Source organism: Scyliorhinus canicula, chromosome 6, assembly GCF_902713615.1.
Source record: "Scyliorhinus canicula chromosome 6, sScyCan1.1, whole genome shotgun sequence".
Taxonomy (NCBI): domain Eukaryota; kingdom Metazoa; phylum Chordata; class Chondrichthyes; order Carcharhiniformes; family Scyliorhinidae; genus Scyliorhinus; species Scyliorhinus canicula.
In genome coordinates this window covers 22077703-22096196 of record NC_052151.1, presented here as the reverse complement: position 1 = coordinate 22096196, position 18494 = coordinate 22077703, and the positions used below count along the sequence as shown (strand labels likewise).

The window sequence follows — 18494 nt, the reverse complement described above, 5'->3', positions numbered from 1 at the left end:
TGGGTTATGACGGTTTTCTGGGGCGCGGCTTTTGTGCATTGGCTTTGTTCATTTGTCTTTGGTTTCAGGGATTGGGGCATGGGGGAAGGGATTAGGAGGAGGGGGGTTCTGGGCAGGGGTCTCCACACTAGCAAGCGAAGGTTGGTCAGTGAACGGGAGTGTGGTGGAGGGTGGAGTGGTGGTCACTGAAACCTGGTCAACAGGTTTTGATGGGCCTGGGGTGTGTGAAACCCAGGGGGTTGGGGTCAATACTGGGAGAGATGGTTTCAAGAGATGGGGGCGGGGTCTGGGAGGGGTTCGACGGCAACAAAGGAACGGGCAGGTCAAGCCCGATGGGCGGGGCCCGGGGTTATAATGATGGCGGATGGGGAAGGGGGGGGGGGGGGTGAGGGATCCCCGGTCAGAGTAGTAACATGGAATGTGAGGGGGTTAGGGGGACCAGTGAAGAGGTTGAGGGTCTTCACACATTTAAAGAGCCTGAAGGCTGATGTGGTGATGCTGCAGGAGACCCATCTGATGGTGAAAGATCAGGTGAAGTTTAGGACGGGTTGGGTGAGCCAGGTTTTCCATTCAGGGTTCGACAATAGAGTTTGGGTGGAAGCTGTATTGGTGGGCAAGGGGGTGAGGTTTCATAGCATCATAGAATTTACAGTGCAGAAGGAGGTCAATGGCCCCATCAAGTCTGCACCGGCTCTTGACAAGAATACCCTACCCTACTTAAGCCCAATTCTCCACACTATCCTCATAACCCAGTAACCCAACCTAACGTTTTGGACACTGAGGGGAAATTTAGCATGGCCAATCCACCTAACCTGCACATCTGTGGACTATGGGGGGAAACCGGAGCACCCGGAGGAAACCCACGCAGACATGGGGGGAAAGTGCAAACTCCCACACAGGCAGTCACTCGAGGTCAATGGATTTTTCCATTGTCGGTGTCTCATCCTTGGTGTTTTTACGGCGGGCGGAGCTGGACAATCCAGCCCTAAGTGTGGGCAGAACCGATGAGAAACTCCCCAGGCCCAAAAAAGTGTCATTTTATAGCAGTGGGGAAATCGCCAGCAGAGCCAGCAGGAAACCCTGGAGTTTAACCCTGATAAGTGCGAGGTGATTCATTTCGGTAGAAAAAACTTGAATGCGGATTACAGGGTCAATTGCAGGGTTCTGAGGAATGTGGAGGAACAGAGAGATCTTGGGGCTCATGTCCACAGATCTCTGAAGGTTGCCACTCAAGTGGATAGAGCCGTGAAGAAGGCTTATAGTGTGTTAGCGTTTATTAACAGGGGGCTTGAGTTTAAGAGCCGCGGAGTTAGCTGCAACTATACATGACCCTGGTGAGACCACATTTGGAGAATTGTGTACAGTTCTGGTCACCTCATTATAGGAAGGATGTGGAAGCATTGGAAAGGGTGCAAACGAGATTTACCAGGATGCTGCCTGGTTTGCAGGATAGGTCTTATGGGGAAAGGTTGAGGGAGCTAGGGCTTTTCTCTTTGGAGCGGAGGAGGATGAGAGGCAACTTAATAGAGGTTTATAAGATGATGAGGAGGATAGATAGAGTGGACGTTCAGAGACTATTTCCTCGGGTGAATGTAGCTGTTACAAGGGAGCATAACGATAAGATTCAGGGTGGGAGATAACGGAGGGATGTCCGAGGTAGGTTCTTTACTCAGAGAGTGGTTCGGGTATGGAATGGACTGCCTGCTGTGATAGTGGAGTCGGACACTTTAGGAACTTTCAAGCGGTTATTGGATAGGCACATAGAGCACACCAGAATGTCAGGGAGTGGGAGAGCTTGACCTTGGTTTAGGACAATGCTCGGCACAACATCGAGGGCCGAAGGACCTGTTCTGTGCTGTACTGTTCTATGTTCTATGAAACTCCCTGCAAAACCCGGCACAAATTAACTTAAAATTTTTTTAGGAGAATTGCGGCAACTGTTTTGATCTCTGTGGAGACTATTCTCATTTAAAGAGGAATTTGAACACAACTGAATGAAATCACACTGCAAGATTCCACATTTTAAAAAGAAACAAACTTCACTGTATAAAAAAATTAACCGAAGCGAATACTACTAATTTAATATTGTCTTACTTTGTAATTACTTTGTTAAGGCCAGGTGAGGAGAGGTAAACTGACTCCTCTTTTTGTCTCATTCCTGCGTTAGTTATAACAGAGTTTGAATTTTTTCAAAGATAGGCTTCAGGATTCTCCGTCGGAGGGATCCTGCAGTTCGCCGGCAGTGCACGCATGCCTGCCGGTTTCATGACGGGGTGAGGTGGCTATAATGGGAAACCCCATTGGCTGGCTGCGGGAACAGAGCATCCCACTGCCGGCGGGGGCGCGCCACACCGGAAGACGAGTCTGTCAGGACAGAGAATCCAGCCCGTGATATTATCACTAAAATATCTTCTTAACTATGTATAGCTCGGTGTAAGAAATAAGTAGCCAAGTTCCTTAAGTTATGTAAATAGGTAATTTTATTACTGAAACTCATATAAAAATATAGAAATTATTAACAAGTGGTTTAAAATGTTCAAAAATAAAACAATATGCATGCAACATTCCCCCAAGCATGCAAAAAAAAATTAAAACTCTGCAAATGATCAGATCTTAAAACTTGGAACAAATGAAAAGTAAAGCCAGGAAAAATAGATTCAGTGAATTTCTGGATGCTTGTTTACAGCTGAAGGGTCACTTTCCATTGAAGCTGCTGCTGCTTCGGTTTCTCACTGGAACAGTTGTAGCTGGTTCATTCTCTTTTCTCTCGAAAACGGTGGTGTTGATTCAGAATCTTGATTTGCAGCAAGAAGGTCTTCTGGTGGGTTTTCAAATCACAAATATCTCAGTTTTGATGAGAGAAGTTCAGAGAAGGAGAGATAGGATTTCCCCTGTCACAGTCTCTCTTGACTATTCCAACATGGGCTTATCTTAGTCACTGTCCCTAAGAAGTCTGTATTTCCATTAAGCATCTTGAGTTATCAATATTTTTAAAACAAATTTAGAATACCCAATTCCTTTTTTTCCAATTAAGTACCAATTTAATGTGGCCAATTCACCTACCCTGCACATCTTTTTGGGTTCTGGGGGTGAGACCGACGCTGTAACTGTGAGAATGTGCAAATTCCACACGGACAGTGATCCTGGGCCGGATTGTACCCGGGCCCTAGGTGCCGTGAGGCGTCAGTGCTAACCACTGAGCCGCCGTGCCACCCATCTTGAGTTCTTTATAAATGCAACTCAGTAGCTTCTGTAGGGCAGTGTACTTTGCTTCGTAGAAGTGTTCTTTTCATAATGTTCAGTATATGATGTACATGCATTGTGCCCAGCTAATGACATTATAAATTAATATTTTATCTAATATATCTGTATAATAACTTGCAACTTACGTTGAAAAGCACAGTTAAACACAACCACAGATACCTTAAACTAAAATGTTCAGCTCAACCTTTCTGTTCAATACAACCACAGATACCTTAAACTAAAATGCGCAGTTCAACATTTCCTTTTCCTTTATGAGTTATCCCCAGAAAGTATTTGGCGACTTATCAGATTCTTGAAGATTCTTAACTTTCTTGGGATGAACTACAAACTTTTTCACTGCTACTTTATAAGCTCTGCGAGTCTTCAGTTCAAACTTGAGTTTCGCTCACAATTCCTTGCCGGTGCCTGAAACAGAATATTAGAAACGTTCCTGGTTTCCCACCTTTATTCCATGCGGTGAACAAAAAAAGTTAGTATTTTATCTGCTTAAGGTGTAGGCCGGGCGAACATTAAACTCCTTTGGCACAATGAGCTGCAAACTATGGAAATCTCAAAGCTGCAACTGCCTCTGTCTGCTTTTGTGAGCAAGAGGCACACAAAGCAACCTCCCTAATTCCACAGGCCATCTCCAAGGCAACTTGGTATCTTTGGAATGATCCAAACAGAAATGTAAATGAACTATCCTTTACCTTCAAAACAACCCCTTTGATTCTTATATTTTAATGTCTCTAATGGAGTCAACTGCCCTCGCTCTAGACTTCCTGGTTCCACCAAAGAACTCCGTTATTTTTGAAGGTGTTTTTAGCTTTTTTCATCTGGGAACTACATAAATCATTGTTAAGTAATGGGCGAAGAGACATTCCAATTACTTGTCTCATTTATGTTAAGCATCCAATAAGTGACACTAATATGTAAAGGGGCTTCAGGTGGCCCTTATGTCAGGTGATGTGATGTTAGAGTTTTGTGCAAAGTCTGTTGAAGGAACTTAAAGGTGTTTTGTGGAAAAGCAGCTGAACCTTTGACTCTTTATACTACAGCAGCTAAACGTCTAACAAATGGTAGCAGAGGACGGTTGTTGTGCAAGTGTGAAGGGTTGAAAGATACAACTTTTCCAGACCAAACAAAGGAATGAGTGAGAAAAAAAAATATGATTGAACCAAGGATAAAGATGGCTGGATATGATTATCCCCCCTTATTTACTGAAAGGGGATCGTACGATCAATGGAGAAGTGCAGTAGTTATGTGGACGAAGGTGACTGCCTTGGGAAAGAGAAAACAAGGTATGGCATTGGCTCTTTCTCTACCTTATGACAGTAAAATCCGAAGCAAAGTGTTTTCTGAGCTGGAATTGGAAGAGTTAGACTCAGAAGAAGGTCTGGAGACTCTATTACGTTACATGGATAAGATTATAAAAAGGATGACTTGTTAAGTGCATAAGAAGCATGGTCGGATTTTGATAGGTTCCGGAAAATAGAGGAATTCTCCCCTCCTTCTGCGATTGGATCCTGAACTTTCTCACCCACAGACCACAATCAGTAAAGATAGGCAACAACACCTTCTCCACGATCATCCTCAACACCGGTGCCCCACAGGCTGTGTCCTCAGCCCCCTACTATACTCCTTATACACCCATGACTGTGTGGCCAAATTCCCCTCCAACTCAATTTTCAAATTTGCTGATGACATCACCGTAGTGGGTTGAATCTCAAACAATGACGAGACAGAGTATAGGAATGAGATAGAGAATCTGAAGAACTGGTGCGGTCACAATAATCTCTCCCTCAATGCCAACAAAATGAAGGAGATTATCATCGACTTCAGGAATCGTAGTGGAGAACATGCCCCTGTCTACATCAATGGGAACGAAGTAGAAAGGGTCGAGAGCTTCAAGTTTTTAGGTGTACAGATCACCAACAGCTTGTCTTGGTCCCCCCCATGCCGACACTATAGTTAAGAAAGCCCAGAAACGACTCTACTTTCTCAGAAGACTGAGGAAATTTGGCATGTCAGCTACAACCCCCACCAACTTCTACAGATGCACCTGGAATTTCCACAGTCTGTGTTGACGTTTAAATTACTTGACTGTGCTAGAGTGAGCAACATGGATAGACTCCTGGTTTTTACAGGAGTTCAGTTTGCGGATAAGGATACCTTATTCGATCAGATGACAGAAGCTTTAAAAACGTTTCTGGGGAAACATTCAATTCCGATGCCTCTGATAACCCACATAAGTCAGTCTGCAATAAAGCAGAATGTAGAAGACACACTATTAACAGGATGGTGAAATTGCACAGGTTCCAAGACTATAGAAGGAGATCGGGACCCGGAAAGTATGAAGACAGAAACCCAGTTAGGACTTCCGGTGGCTGTGATGGATCAGTAAGCCACACATTTGGAAGCTCCCGTTTTAAAGAGATTTTTCGGCTCTTTTGAGAGCCCAAAACGGAAATTTTTCGACGTCTCCCGGTGGGGGAAGGTGTGCTGAACGACTTTCCCTGCAGTCCATGACTCGAACTCGGAGTGGAAAGGTGGAAAAAACAGCAGCAGCTCCTCAGAAAAAACGGGGGAAGGGATCCAAGATGGCCACTGACAAAGCTCCAGAGGGGTGGAGACTCTGGGCCCAGAAACAACAAACTGATCTCCTGCGCTGCTTTAAAGAATTCCATGATGAAGTACTGAGCTCTCTGCAGGAAACAAACAGAAGGCTGTCAGAGATTCAGTCCACCCAGGGTGCTGCCATCAAGAAGTTGCAGACGCAGGCCATTGAACGAGAGGAGGAGGCCGTGGTCCTCGTGAGTAAGGTGGAGGGGCACGAAGCACTCCACAAGAAGTGGCAGGAACGCTTTGAGGAGCTGGATCACCGCATGAGGCGGACAAACCTGCGGATCTTGGGCCTTGCAGAGGGGCTGGAGGGATCGGACCTGACAGCCTATGTGGCTGTAATGCTGAATTCGCTAGTGGGGGCCGGATCTCTCCATCTGCCCTTGGAGCTGGAGGGAGCGCACAGGGTGCTGGCCAGGAGGCCCAAGGAAGATGAACCCCCGCGTGCGGTGCTGGTGAGGTTCCACCGGTTCAGTGATCGGGAGTGCGTGCTGCGCTGGGCCAAGAAGGTGAAGAGCAGCAATTGGGAGAATGGGGTAGTGCGGATCTACCAGGACTGGAGTGCGGAGGTGGCTAAGCGGCGGTCCGGATTTAATCGGACGAAAGACGTGCTTTATAGAAAAAAGATAAAGTTCGGAATGTTGCTGCCCGCGCGCCTGTGGGTAACTTATTCGGACCGGCATTATTATTTTGATTTCCCGGAGGAGGCGTGGGCCTTCGTGCGGACGGAGAAACTGGACTTGAACTAGGGGTTGGGGGTTGCGCGGTCGGCTGTAAGATATTAGTGCTGGATTCTGCTGTTGCTGTGTTCTCTTTTTCTTCTGTTGTTTTCTTCTTGTTTTAGTACTTTAGCAATTTTGATATGGTTATTTACGGAGGGGTTGTTCTGCTATGTTTTTGTTTTTGTGCTGTGGGACATTGTTTGGGCTGTGTATCTTGAGGGGAGGGTCGGGGGGGTATGTTGTATTCTATGCCGGAGTGGGGGTATGGAGTGGGGCTGATATTTGGGAGCTGCGTCAGAAGGGTGTGGTGGGGCAGTGCGAAAGCGCGGGCTTTCCTCTGGTTTCCCGTGCTGCGGGGCTGGGGTGTGGAGATGGTGACAGGGGAGGTGGGGCCTTAACTGGTTCTTCCCCGCGCTGGAGCGGTGCCAGGAGGAGGGATAGATTGGGGGATGATCCCACTTCGGGAGGGGTCGGGCTATTGGCGGGAGTTTCCGGGGTCAGCAGAAGTTAGCTGACCCACGGAAGTACAATGGAGGACGGTTCGCGGCTGGGAGGGTTCCTAGCCTGGGGGGAAGGGAGGGGGGGAAAGGGGAATACCGGGTTGCTGCTGGTAGGGTCAAGAAGGAGCTGGTGGGGGCTGGGGATACAGAGGTGAGGGGTTGTCGCTATGGGGACGGGGTCGAGCAGGGGGTGCTGGCCTGGGGCGGGCAGTCGACGGGCTATGGCTAGTCGACGGGGGAGGGGGGCGGGACGCCCTCTGATCCGGTTGGTCACCTGGAATGTGAGAGGGTTGAATGGGCCGGTGAAGCGGTTGAGGGTACTGGCTCACCTGAAGGGGCTAAAGGCGGATGTGGCAATGCTTCAGGAGACCCACCTGAGGGTGGCGGACCAGGTCCGCCTGAGGAAGGGATGGGTGGGGCAGGTTTTCCACTCGGGGTTGGATGTGAGGAACCGGGGAGTGGCGATTCTGGTGGGGAAAAATGTGTCGTTTGAGGCATCGGAGGTGGTGGCGGATAAGGGGGGTAGGTATGTGATGGTTAGGGGCAGGCTACAAGGAGAGAAGGTGGTACTGGCTAGTGTGTATGCCCCAAATTGGGACGATGCGGGCTTTATGAGGCGTATGTTGGGACGGATCCCGGATCTGAAGGCGGGAGGTCTGATCATAGGGGGGGACTTTAATACGGTGTTGGATCCTTCACTGGATCGGTCCAGCTCTAGGACGGGTAGGAGGCCGGCGGCGGCCAAGGTACTGAGAGGGTTTATGGATCAGATGGGTGGAGTGGATACATGGAGGTTTGTGAGGCCGAGGGCACGCGAGTACTCTTTCTTCTCCCACGTACATAGGGTCTACTCTCGGATAGATTTCTTCGTGGTGAGTAGGGGACTGATTCCGAGAGTGGAGGAGGCCGAGTATTCGGCCATTGCAATCTCCGACCACGCTCCGCATTGGATAGAGTTGGAGATGGGAGAGGTGCGAGACCAACGTCCGTTGTGGCGGTTGGATGTGGGGTTGTTGGCGGAGGAGGAGGTGTGTAGGAGGGTCCGGGCAAGTATTGAGGGGTACCTTGAAGTGAATGATACGGGGGAGGTTCAGGTGGGGATGGTCTGGGAAGCCCTGAAGGCAGTAATTCGTGGGGAGCTGATATCCATCCGGGCACACAGGGAGAGGAGCGAGAGGAGTGAGAGGGATAGACTGGTGGGAAAGATGCTGGAGGTGGACAGGAGGTATGCAGAGGCACCAGAGGAGGGACTGTTGGGGGAGAGGCGCAACCTGCAGGCTAAATTTGATTTGCTGACCACTAGAAAGGCGGAGGCACAGTGGAGGAAGGCACAAGGGGCAGTGTACGAACATGGTGAAAAGACGAGTAGGATGCTGGCTCATCAGCTGCGTAAGCGGGATGCGGCTAAGGAGATTGCTGGAGTGAGAGATAAGAGTGGGAATGTGGTGCGGAAGGGGGTAGAGGTGAATGAGGTCTTCAAGGATTTTTACGGGGAACTGTACCGGTCGGAGCCAACGGGGGAGAGGAGGGGAATGGAGAGGTTCCTGGACGGGCTTTCTTTCCCGAAGGTGCAGGAGGAGAAGGTGGAGGGGTTGGGTGCGCCGATTGAGCTGGAGGAGCTAGTTAAGGGGATCGGGCAGATGCAGTCAGGGAAGGCACCGGGGCCGGATGGGTTCCCGGTGGAATTTTATAAAAAGTTTGTGGATCTAGTGGGCCCCTTGCTGGTGCGAACACTCAATGAAGCGTGGGAGGGGGGGACTTTGCCCCCGACGATGTCACGGGCGCTGATCTCGTTAATTTTAAAGAAGGACAAGGACCCCCAGCAGTTTGGGTCATACAGGCCCATATCTCTCCTCAACGTGGACGCTAAGGTGCTGGCAAAAATCCTGGCCACCAGGATAGAGGACTGTGTGCCAGGGGTTGTGCACGAGGACCAGACAGGTTTTGTGAAGGGAAGGCAGCTGAACACGAATGTGCGGAGATTGCTGAATGTCATTATGATGCCGGCGATTGAGGGGGAGGCAGAGATAGTGGTGGCACTGGATGCGGAGAAGGCCTTCGATAGAGTGGAGTGGGGGTACCTATGGGAGGTGTTGGGGAGGTTTGAATTTGGTGAAGGGTTTATTAGATGGGTGAGGCTGCTATATGAGGCCCCGATGGCGTGCGTGGCCACGAATAGGAGGAGGTCGGAGTACTTCCGGCTTTACCGAGGGACCAGGCAGGGTTGCCCCCTGTCCCCCTTGTTGTTTGCACTGGCAATCGAGCCGCTGGCGATGGCATTGAGAGATTCAGAGAGGTGGAGAGGCTTGGTGCGAGGTGGAGAGGAACATAGGGTGTCGTTGTATGCCGACGACCTGTTACTGTATGTGGCGGACCCGGTGGGAGGGATGCCGGGAGTGATGGAGTTACTAGCCGAGTTTGGGACCTTCTCAGGTTATAAATTAAACTTAGGCAAGAGCGAGGTGTTTGTGGTGCACCCTGGAGACCAGGAGGAAGGAATTGGTAGGCTCCCGCTTAGGCGGGCAGGGGAGAGCTTTAGGTACCTGGGGGTGCAAGTGGCCAGGGACTGGGGGACTCTCCACAAGCATAACTTTACCAGGCTGGTAGATCAGATGGAGGAGGAGTTCAGGAGGTGGGACATGCTGCCATTGTCGTTGGCGGGGAGGGTGCAGTCCGTCAAAATGACAGTGCTTCCGAGGTTCTTGTTCCTTTTTCAGTGCCTGCCCATATTTATCCCCAGGGCCTTCTTTAGGAGAGTGACTAGCAGTATTCTGAGTTTTGTGTGGGCACATGGGACTCCGAGAGTGAGGAGGGTGTTCCTGGAGCGAGGAAGGGATGGAGGTGGGCTGGCACTGCCCAACCTTCTGTGGTACTATTGGGCAGCCAATGTGTCAATGGTGCGTAAATGGGTGATGGAGGGGGGAGGGGCGGCGTGGAAAAGAATGGAGATGGCGTCATGTAGAGGTACGAGCCTGGGTGCCATGGTAACGGCACCGTTGCCGCTCTCCCCTAAGAGGTTTACCACGAGCCCGGTGGTGGCAGCGACCCTAAGAATCTGGGAACAATGGAGACGGCATCGGGGGGGAAACAGGGGGCTCGATGGAGGCTCCACTGGGTGGCAACCATCGGTTCATCCCGGGGAACACGGATGGGGGATTCAGGGGGTGGCAAAGGGCGGGCATCAGCAAATTGAGGGACCTGTTTATTGGCGGGAGGTTTGCGGGCCTGGGGGAACTGGAAGATAAATTTGGCCTTCCCCAGGGGAACATGTTCAGATACCTGCAGGTAAAGGCGTTTGCTAGGCGACAGGTAGAGGGATTCCCTTTGCTGCCCTCGCAGGGGACGATGGACAGAGTGCTTTCGGGGGTGTGGGTAGGAGAGGGGAAGGTGTCTGACATCTATAAGGTAATGCAGGAGGTGGAGGAGTCGTCAGTGGAGGAGCTGAAGGCTAAATGGGAGGAGGAACTCGGGGAGCAGATAGAGGACGGGACTTGGGCGGATGCCTTGGAGAGAGTCAACTCTTCCTCCTCATGTGCGAGGCTTAGTCTCATCCAATTTAAGGTGCTGCACCGGGCCCACATGTCCGGGACTAGGATGAGTAGGTTCTTTGGGGGTGCGGACAGGTGCACCAGATGTTCGGGGAGTCCTGCGAACCACGCCCATATGTTCTGGGCATGCCCAGCACTGGAAGAATTCTGGAAGGGGGTGGCGGGGACGGTGTCGAGGGTGGTTGGATCCAGGGTCAAACCAGGGTGGGGACTCGCGATTTTTGGAGTTGCGGTAGAGCCGGGAGTGCAGGAGGCGAAAGAGGCCGGTGTCCTGGCCTTTGCGTCCCTAGTAGCCCGTCGAAGGATTCTGTTACAATGGAAGGATGCAAGGCCCCCAAGTGTGGAGACCTGGATCAGTGACATGGAGGGATTTATAAAATTGGAAAAGGTCAAATTTGCCCTGAGAGGATCAATACAAGGGTTCTATAAACGATGGCAGCCTTTTCTGGACTTCCTGGCTCAGAGATAGGTAACTGGGTCAATAGCAGCAGCAACCCGGGGGGGGGGTTGCATTATTGTAGTGTTTATTCTGTAACTTTATAGTGTGTTAATTTGCGTTGTTGTTAAAATGCTGGGTTGTTCATGGGGATGGGGCGAATGTATATGATTGTTAATATTATTGTTATTTTCGGTATTTTACTAAGGTGCGTCAATGTTGTATAAAATCAAAATTTCTCAATAAAATTATTTAAAAAAAAAGAAACCCAGTTAGAACCTACAATAGGAAGATGAACCCCAGAAATGTCCGGGGTGTGATAAAAATATGTTTTTGATGTGACTCTCAATACCATTATGCTTTTAATTGCCCCACACGTTATAATAATGTTTGAAGCGACACATAGAACAGAGAACAGTACAGCGCAGAACAGGCCCTTCGGCCCTCGATGTTGTGCCGAGCCATGATCACCCTACTCAAACCCACGTATCCACCCTATACCCGTAACCCAATAACCCCCCCCCATAAACCTTACTTTTTAGGACACTACGGGCAATTTAGCAATCCACCCAACCCGCACATCTTTGGACTGTGGGAGGAAACCGGAGCACCCGGAGGAAACCCATGCACACACGGGGAGGACGTGCAGACTCCGCATAACACGGAAGAGTCAGAAGAGGAAAAAGATAGTGACCAGAAAGAAGGCATTGTCCTATTAACAAGCAGTTTTACACCGGTAATGAGGGTTATGGTTGCAGAATCATTCAATTGTGCTGAATTGGACAGTGGCTGCACACCTACTGTGTGTGGAATTGACTGGTTAAAATGTTACCTGGACTCCTAGAATGCTGAAAATCGTAACAAGGTTAAGGAATTTGAAAGTTCAACAAGTTTCAGGTTTGGGGATGATAATACTCTGAAGTCGCTGAAAAGAGTGGTGATCCCTTGCAATATTACCAGAGTGAATCATTTCGTTAGCACGGATGTTGTTTCAAGTGAGATACCTTTGCTTCTGAGCAGACCGTCGATGAAGAAAGCACACATGAAACTGGATATGGAACAGGATAAGGCAACAGTTTTTGGAAAGACGGTGGACTTACAATTTACACAGTCGGGACACTATTGTATTTCATTACTGACAATATTTCAAGTACAGTTGTTAAGGATGTGTAATTGGCAGTTGAAAATGGGACTTTGGCTGATAAAAAACTTGTTGTATTAAAACTGCATGGGCAATTTGCGCATCCGTCTCCTCGGAGGCTGAAAAATTTCTTAAAAGGTGCAGGGGTAAGGGATGAAGACAATACTAAACTGATAGAACAGGTTAGTGATCACTGTGCAGTTTGTAGGAAGTACAGAAGGACACCAGCATGACCGGAAAAATGACCAGTAACCTTACCTTTGTCCAAGGATTTTAACGACATTGTGGCCATGGACCTCAAGATCTGGGATAAAGCCAATAATATATTTATTTTGCATTTTGTAGATTTAGCAACCAGATTTAGTTAATCAACGATTGTACAAAGTAAAGAAAAGAGCGTAATTCTGGATCAAATTGTGGAAAAATGAATAGGGGCAGGAATGGGCCCAGCGGCAAAATTCCTTACGGACAATGGGGGCGAATTTGCTAATGATGAGTTTCGGGATATGTGTGAAAATGTGAATATCACAGTTATAAATACGGTTGCGGAAAGCCTATTTAGTAATGGTGTGTGTGAAAGAAACCACGCGGTAATAGATGACATGCTCTGGAAAATTTTGGCGGATAGACCAAACTGCAAGTTAAATTCAGCTTTAGCTTGGGCGGTACATGCAAAGAATTCATTGCAGATGGTTGGGGGCTATAGTGAATAATGCATTACATAGCAGTAGAAAAGCTTTTTTGGAAGCAGAAGTCTCTGAAAGAATTCGCAGAGCTTTAAGACATAATGTACGGCCATCAGATGTCATTTGTCCGCAAGGAGACATGGTATTCTATAAGAGAGACAATTCTAATGAATGGAAAGGTCCAGGGAAGATCATAGGCATAGATGGCAAAACAATTATTTTGGTAATCAAACGGTTAGGGTACATTCAAGGATAATGGGTACAGATAACAAATTTTCAAATTTAGACAGAGCAGACAGACATGACAAGGAACCAGAGTCATCTGGTACGTACGTGTTACAGAACTATGAGGACCAGTTAACTGATATAAACAGGGTTTCTGTGGAGGAACACAACACTTCTGGTGAATTAGAACAGGCCATTTTTCCGAAAGGGCAAATGCCAAAAGTTGATGCAAAAGTGACATACTTGCCTGAAGGGTCGAGTCAATGGAAGGATGCAACTGTTATTAGTAGAGCAGGGAAAGCCACTGGAAAGTATAAACATTGGTTGAATGTACAGCATTCAGGGGAAGGAGTCAAGACAACGGATTGGGAAAATGAAGTTCAAAAATGGAGGGCACAGAAACGCAGTGCCAGTTCAGATAGTACATCGGATAGTGAACAGGTTCACAGGAAAAGGTCGGGAACTATTGAAAGGACATCCCACAGCAGAAGGGAAAGATCAAGCAGTAGCAGTACAGAACATGATACCAGGCGGGATAGGGGATGTAGTTTATCAAGATCTTGGAACATGAGTAAGACTATGAATACTAATAAGAATAGAAGCCCACATGCACATGAAATTTTGGTGGCTTCTAATAAATTAGATGAAAAAGTTATCAAAGATGCCAAACAGCAAGAACGGCATAGTTGGAATGAATTTGGGGTATACACGGAAGTACCAGATAGGGGACAAAGAGCTCTATCCCACAGATGGATTTGCACGGAAAAGGTTCTTCCGGATGGAACTTATAAGGCAAAGGCTAAGCTTGTGGCGAGGGGATTTGAGGAAAACGTAGAAGATCAGGATTTAAGGGTAGATTCACCTACGGCAGGAAAGGTTATTTTAAAGATCTTCTTGGCTCTATTAGCCACCAAGGCATGGGAATGCAAATCTATAGATATAAAAGCTGCCTTTTTGCAGGGGCATCAGCTCCAAAGAGACATTTTTCTCCGTCCCCCGAAAGAGGCAGCTAACACAGAAGGGGTACTCTGGAAGTTGAACAAATGTGTATATGGATTGAATGATGCATCTAGAGTCTGGTACTTTTCGGTAAGGTCAGTTTTGTTAAAGTCAGGCTGTTGCCAGTTGAAAGCAGATCCGGCAATGTTTTACTGGCACTACAAAGGAAATCTTTCTGGCATCTTTATGATGCATGTCGATGATTTTTTGTGGGGTGGGACTAGTGATTTCGAAGCAATTGTGATCTCTGGTTTGAGGAAAGAATTCAGGGTTGGAAGTCAGGCTTCCGGTGCATTTAAATATATTGGACTAGAAATCGGACAGACTATGTAAGGGGAAACTTTATGTCAGCAATCTTATTTGGAAAGCATCAGCCCAATAGCAATTAGTCATGGCCAGGTTTCACAATAAGACACAATGGTTTCAAAGATGGAAAAAGAGCAACTGCGAAGTTTAATTGGGCAACTGAATTGATTAGGTAGACAGACCGGACGTGAGTTTTGATGTCTTAAAAGTTGAGTACAAAAATGAATGATCCCAAAGTGTAAGACATAATAAGAGCAAATAAACCGTTGGTCAAACTAAAAATGCAGGTGTGTGTTTTGAGGTTCCCTGTTTTAGTTGACCTTCGGCACTTGAAACTCATAGTTTATACTGATGCGTCCTATGCAAATTTATGTGATGGTGTTTCAAGCGCAGGAGGTTTTATAATTTTCCTTTTGGGGAACAATGGTAAATGTTGCCCTCTTTTGTGGGAAACAAAGAAGATAAGGAGAGTGGTCAAAAGCACTTTGGCTGCTGAGACATTAAGCCTTGTAGAGGCGGTGGATATGGCCTTTTATATGTCTCAGATATTGACAGAAATTTTGGGATTAGGGGATTTGGAAAATATACCTATTGAATGTCACATTGACAATAAATCCCTATGGGAAAATGTGCACTCTACAAATGTGTCAATGAAAAAAGGTTAAGGATAGACATCACAAGTTTGAAGTAGATGTTGGATAGAGGGGAAATAGCAAAAATTAGATGGGTTGACAGTAGCTATCAATTGTCAGACTGTTTTACAAAAAGAGGGGCTAGTTCACAGAAACTTTTGGATATTGTTAATGAAGGGTGCCTGTTTCTTGACTGTTTTTTTTTCTTCTTCCAAACATGAAAAAAAAGAAGGGGGGAAATTGTGTGTGTGTTTTTGAGTTTCTTGTTACTTTGTTTCACCTAATTATTTTTTTTCCTCCAAGGAAGGGGAGACTGTTAAGTAATGGCTTAAGTGACATTCCAATTAATTGTCTCATTTATGTTAAGCATCCAATAATTGACACTGATATATAAAGGGGCTTCAGGTGGCCCTGTGTCAGGTGATGTGATGTTAGAGTTTGTGCAAAGTCTGTTGAAGGAAATTAAAGGTGTTTTTGTGGAAAAGCAGCCGAACCATTGACTCTATACTACAGCAGCTAAACAGCTAACAATAATTACATTTTTTTATTGAGGTAAGTATAGACCTTCTAGCTCTATCAAAACTCGGAGATGGGTCACCCCTGTTTAGGTTTTTTCACCTCCACCCTGACCTTCTTAACTAAACCCAGGTCACCCCTTAATCTACCATTGAATTACCATTACTCTGGCAATTTTTAAAGTTCATAGATATAATTATCTTGCCTAGAACTGAAAATTAGCACTAAAATATGAAAATAAACCACAGGACTAAATGAGTATGACACTATATTGTATGAAGAAGCATACAAAGGGAAAAACAGTTTGGTACAACAATGCCCAGACACACACACACACACACAATCAGAGGAAAGGGGAGGAGAGGTTGGAAGAGATTAAGGTTAAGAATGAAGAAACAAGCTTGAAGAGAGACAGAAACCTGTTTCAAGGAAACCAGTGGGCTAAGGGAACAGCAACCTAAGGTTTGTGAAAATAAGCAAGTGATGGGCGGGAGGGGGGGGGGGGGTGCAGGGGGGCAGTAGAAAGGCTTATAAACTGACTCTTGGGAGGTAAGATATACTGTAAACTGGAAAAAAGTGAGGCATATGCACAAGCAGTTTGAAGTAAATCAAGCAGTGCCATGTGATTCCCTTAAACCATCAAGTACAGACCGCAACATGTGCAATATACCATTACAAAATCTCTTTAAAGGAGACCTCTGTTTTTTACCCTGTTTGAAATCTCAGCCATGTTGACATCTGATCGGAGTTATAGATGGATGGAAACAATTAATAAAATATGCACACTTTAGCAGCAAGAACCTTAATTGCCTACAATTGCCCAAAATAAAAATACTATGTGGGGTTATGTTGTCCAGGCAGATTATACTTGCTGTCTCCATGCTCAGAATTAGTGGCATGCAGAATGCGGCCATTTGAACTTCTAAGTAAGCATAACATTTTTTTTTGTCTAAACAAAAATGAGCTGCTATTGCGTTAACCCAGCCATGCAATTATCGGAAACTTTAGGACTGTTCAAAATGTTAATTAGAAAATAAGAGATCCAGTTGCTGCTTTTTTGCAACTTCTGTTTCATTCAATAGCTCTTTAAAGAGCTCTTAAATCCAGATTGTAATAATAATAATCTTTATCAGTGTCACAAGTAGGCTTGCATTGACACTGAAATGAAGTTACTGTGAAAAGCCCCTCGTCGCCACATTCCGGCGCCTGTTTGGGTACACGGAGGGAGAATTCAGAATGTCCAATTCACCTAACAGCACGTCTTTCAGGACTTGTGGGAGGAAACCGGAGCACCCGGAGGAAACCGGCGCAGACATGGGGAGAACGTGCAGAGTCTGAACAGACCCAAGTGACCCAAGCCGGAAATCGAACCTGGGACCCAGACATTGTGAAGCAACAGTGCTAACTACTGTACTACCGTGCCGCCCACCCTCCTCACCAACATGGATTTTTTTTGTTTATGTGTTAGCTGAATTCCTGCTTCTACCTCTGTTTTAACATCCTGACCTGCTCCCATTGTCTAGTTTCTGTGTATTGTGAACAAAGACTTGAATTCGTATCGTGTCTTCATAACTTCATGATGTCCCAAATGCTTTACAGCCAATTCAGTACTTTTTGAAAGATAGTCACCATTGTAAAGTTGAGGATTGGCAGCCAATTCATGCAGAGCAATCTCCAACATCCAGCAATGATTGCCCAGATCAGCTGTTGAGGTTCAGTTGAGGGATAAATATTGGCCAGGATAGCAGAGAGAATGCCTCTACCTTTCTTTGAACAGTGCCTTTGAATCTTTAGAACTCCACCTGATGGAGAGCAGGCCCTCAGTGCTGCACTGGAGTGTCAGCCTAGATTATGTACTCAAGTCTCGAGAACAACTCAGAGTGCTGCTGCTATCTTCTAATTTGGGGTCAGCTACATTGTAAAAACACAAAAGGATGCTCTCCCCTAATTGCAGCTTTCAGCACAGTTAGCAGCATATTCCAAAAGAACCCACTTTTGATTTGACAGATGTCTTTACAATTACACTTGGCGACCATGGGAATTCCTCCCCTAAGATAACAGAAGGTGGCATCTGTCAACGGCGCTAAGTTCCTTTTCATCACGCTGGGGAGCTCTGGAAACATGGCTGAGGCCATGTGTGCTTACAGCAAATAAATTGTACAAAAGGATTTTATTAATGATCCTTTATGCTGCACTTCAGTATTTCCTTGTACGATGTCTCACCAGGTGTGACCAGTGAGCCAGTAGATGTCACTGAACCAGACCACTTAGAAGATGATCTTCGAGAGAAAATTGAGGAAGAAAAAAAGAGGTTGGTGGCCTTGCTTTACTTAATTTAATCTTGCTATGTACAGCTCCTGCAAAAAAATGTAATACAAAACAGTCGAGTCGTAAGGTGGAAGGCTGTTCCTGTTTAACCCTGTATTAATCTTAAATTATTGTTACTGTTTAACTGGCAGTTGTCACAATTATGACAATTATTGCTTTATTACTTACTAGACTAGACCTCCTTCTCATTTGTAGTGAGAAGCCCAAGAGACCTCGTTAAGTGGACCAATTAACGGTGAATTGTGTTGCCGGCCTCGCTGAGCCGAGCGCCGGGAAGCTCGCAGCACTTCCCTCCCACTCACTGCTTCCCACCCCAGCCCTCCTGGTCATCAGTTCCGACCCTCCCTCTCGCTGGTTCACCCCGCCCAACCCTCCCACTTGCCACCTCCTTCCCCCAGTTCTCTCACTTGTATCTTCTTCCCCCTGACCATCCTGCTCACTGCTCCCCTGAGGAGATTAGGAAATAGGACAGGAAGTGTACATCAATCAGTTGAGTTTTTGTGACAACATGGAAGCTTTTCTGATGCCAGCCTCGATTTAAAGAATTCAAAACCACAACTCGCATTGGTGGAATTTCAACTCCACAACAA

General features: G+C 46.8%; 1 protein-coding gene across 4 annotated transcripts in view; it reads left to right on the top strand.

Moving 5' to 3' along the window:
• Positions 1-18494, top strand: part of kif6 (kinesin family member 6) — a 683903-nt gene that overhangs the window by 610593 nt on the left and 54816 nt on the right. For all 4 annotated transcript variants that reach the window (XR_005460902.1, XM_038799042.1, XM_038799041.1 and 1 more), the window contains exon 17: positions 17803-17887. Coding sequence is in view for 3 of the 4 variants with exons in the window: in XM_038799042.1 (XP_038654970.1) it covers positions 17803-17887 (85 nt within the window). In the remaining variant the exon portion in view is untranslated. The remainder of the gene's footprint in view (positions 1-17802; positions 17888-18494) is intronic.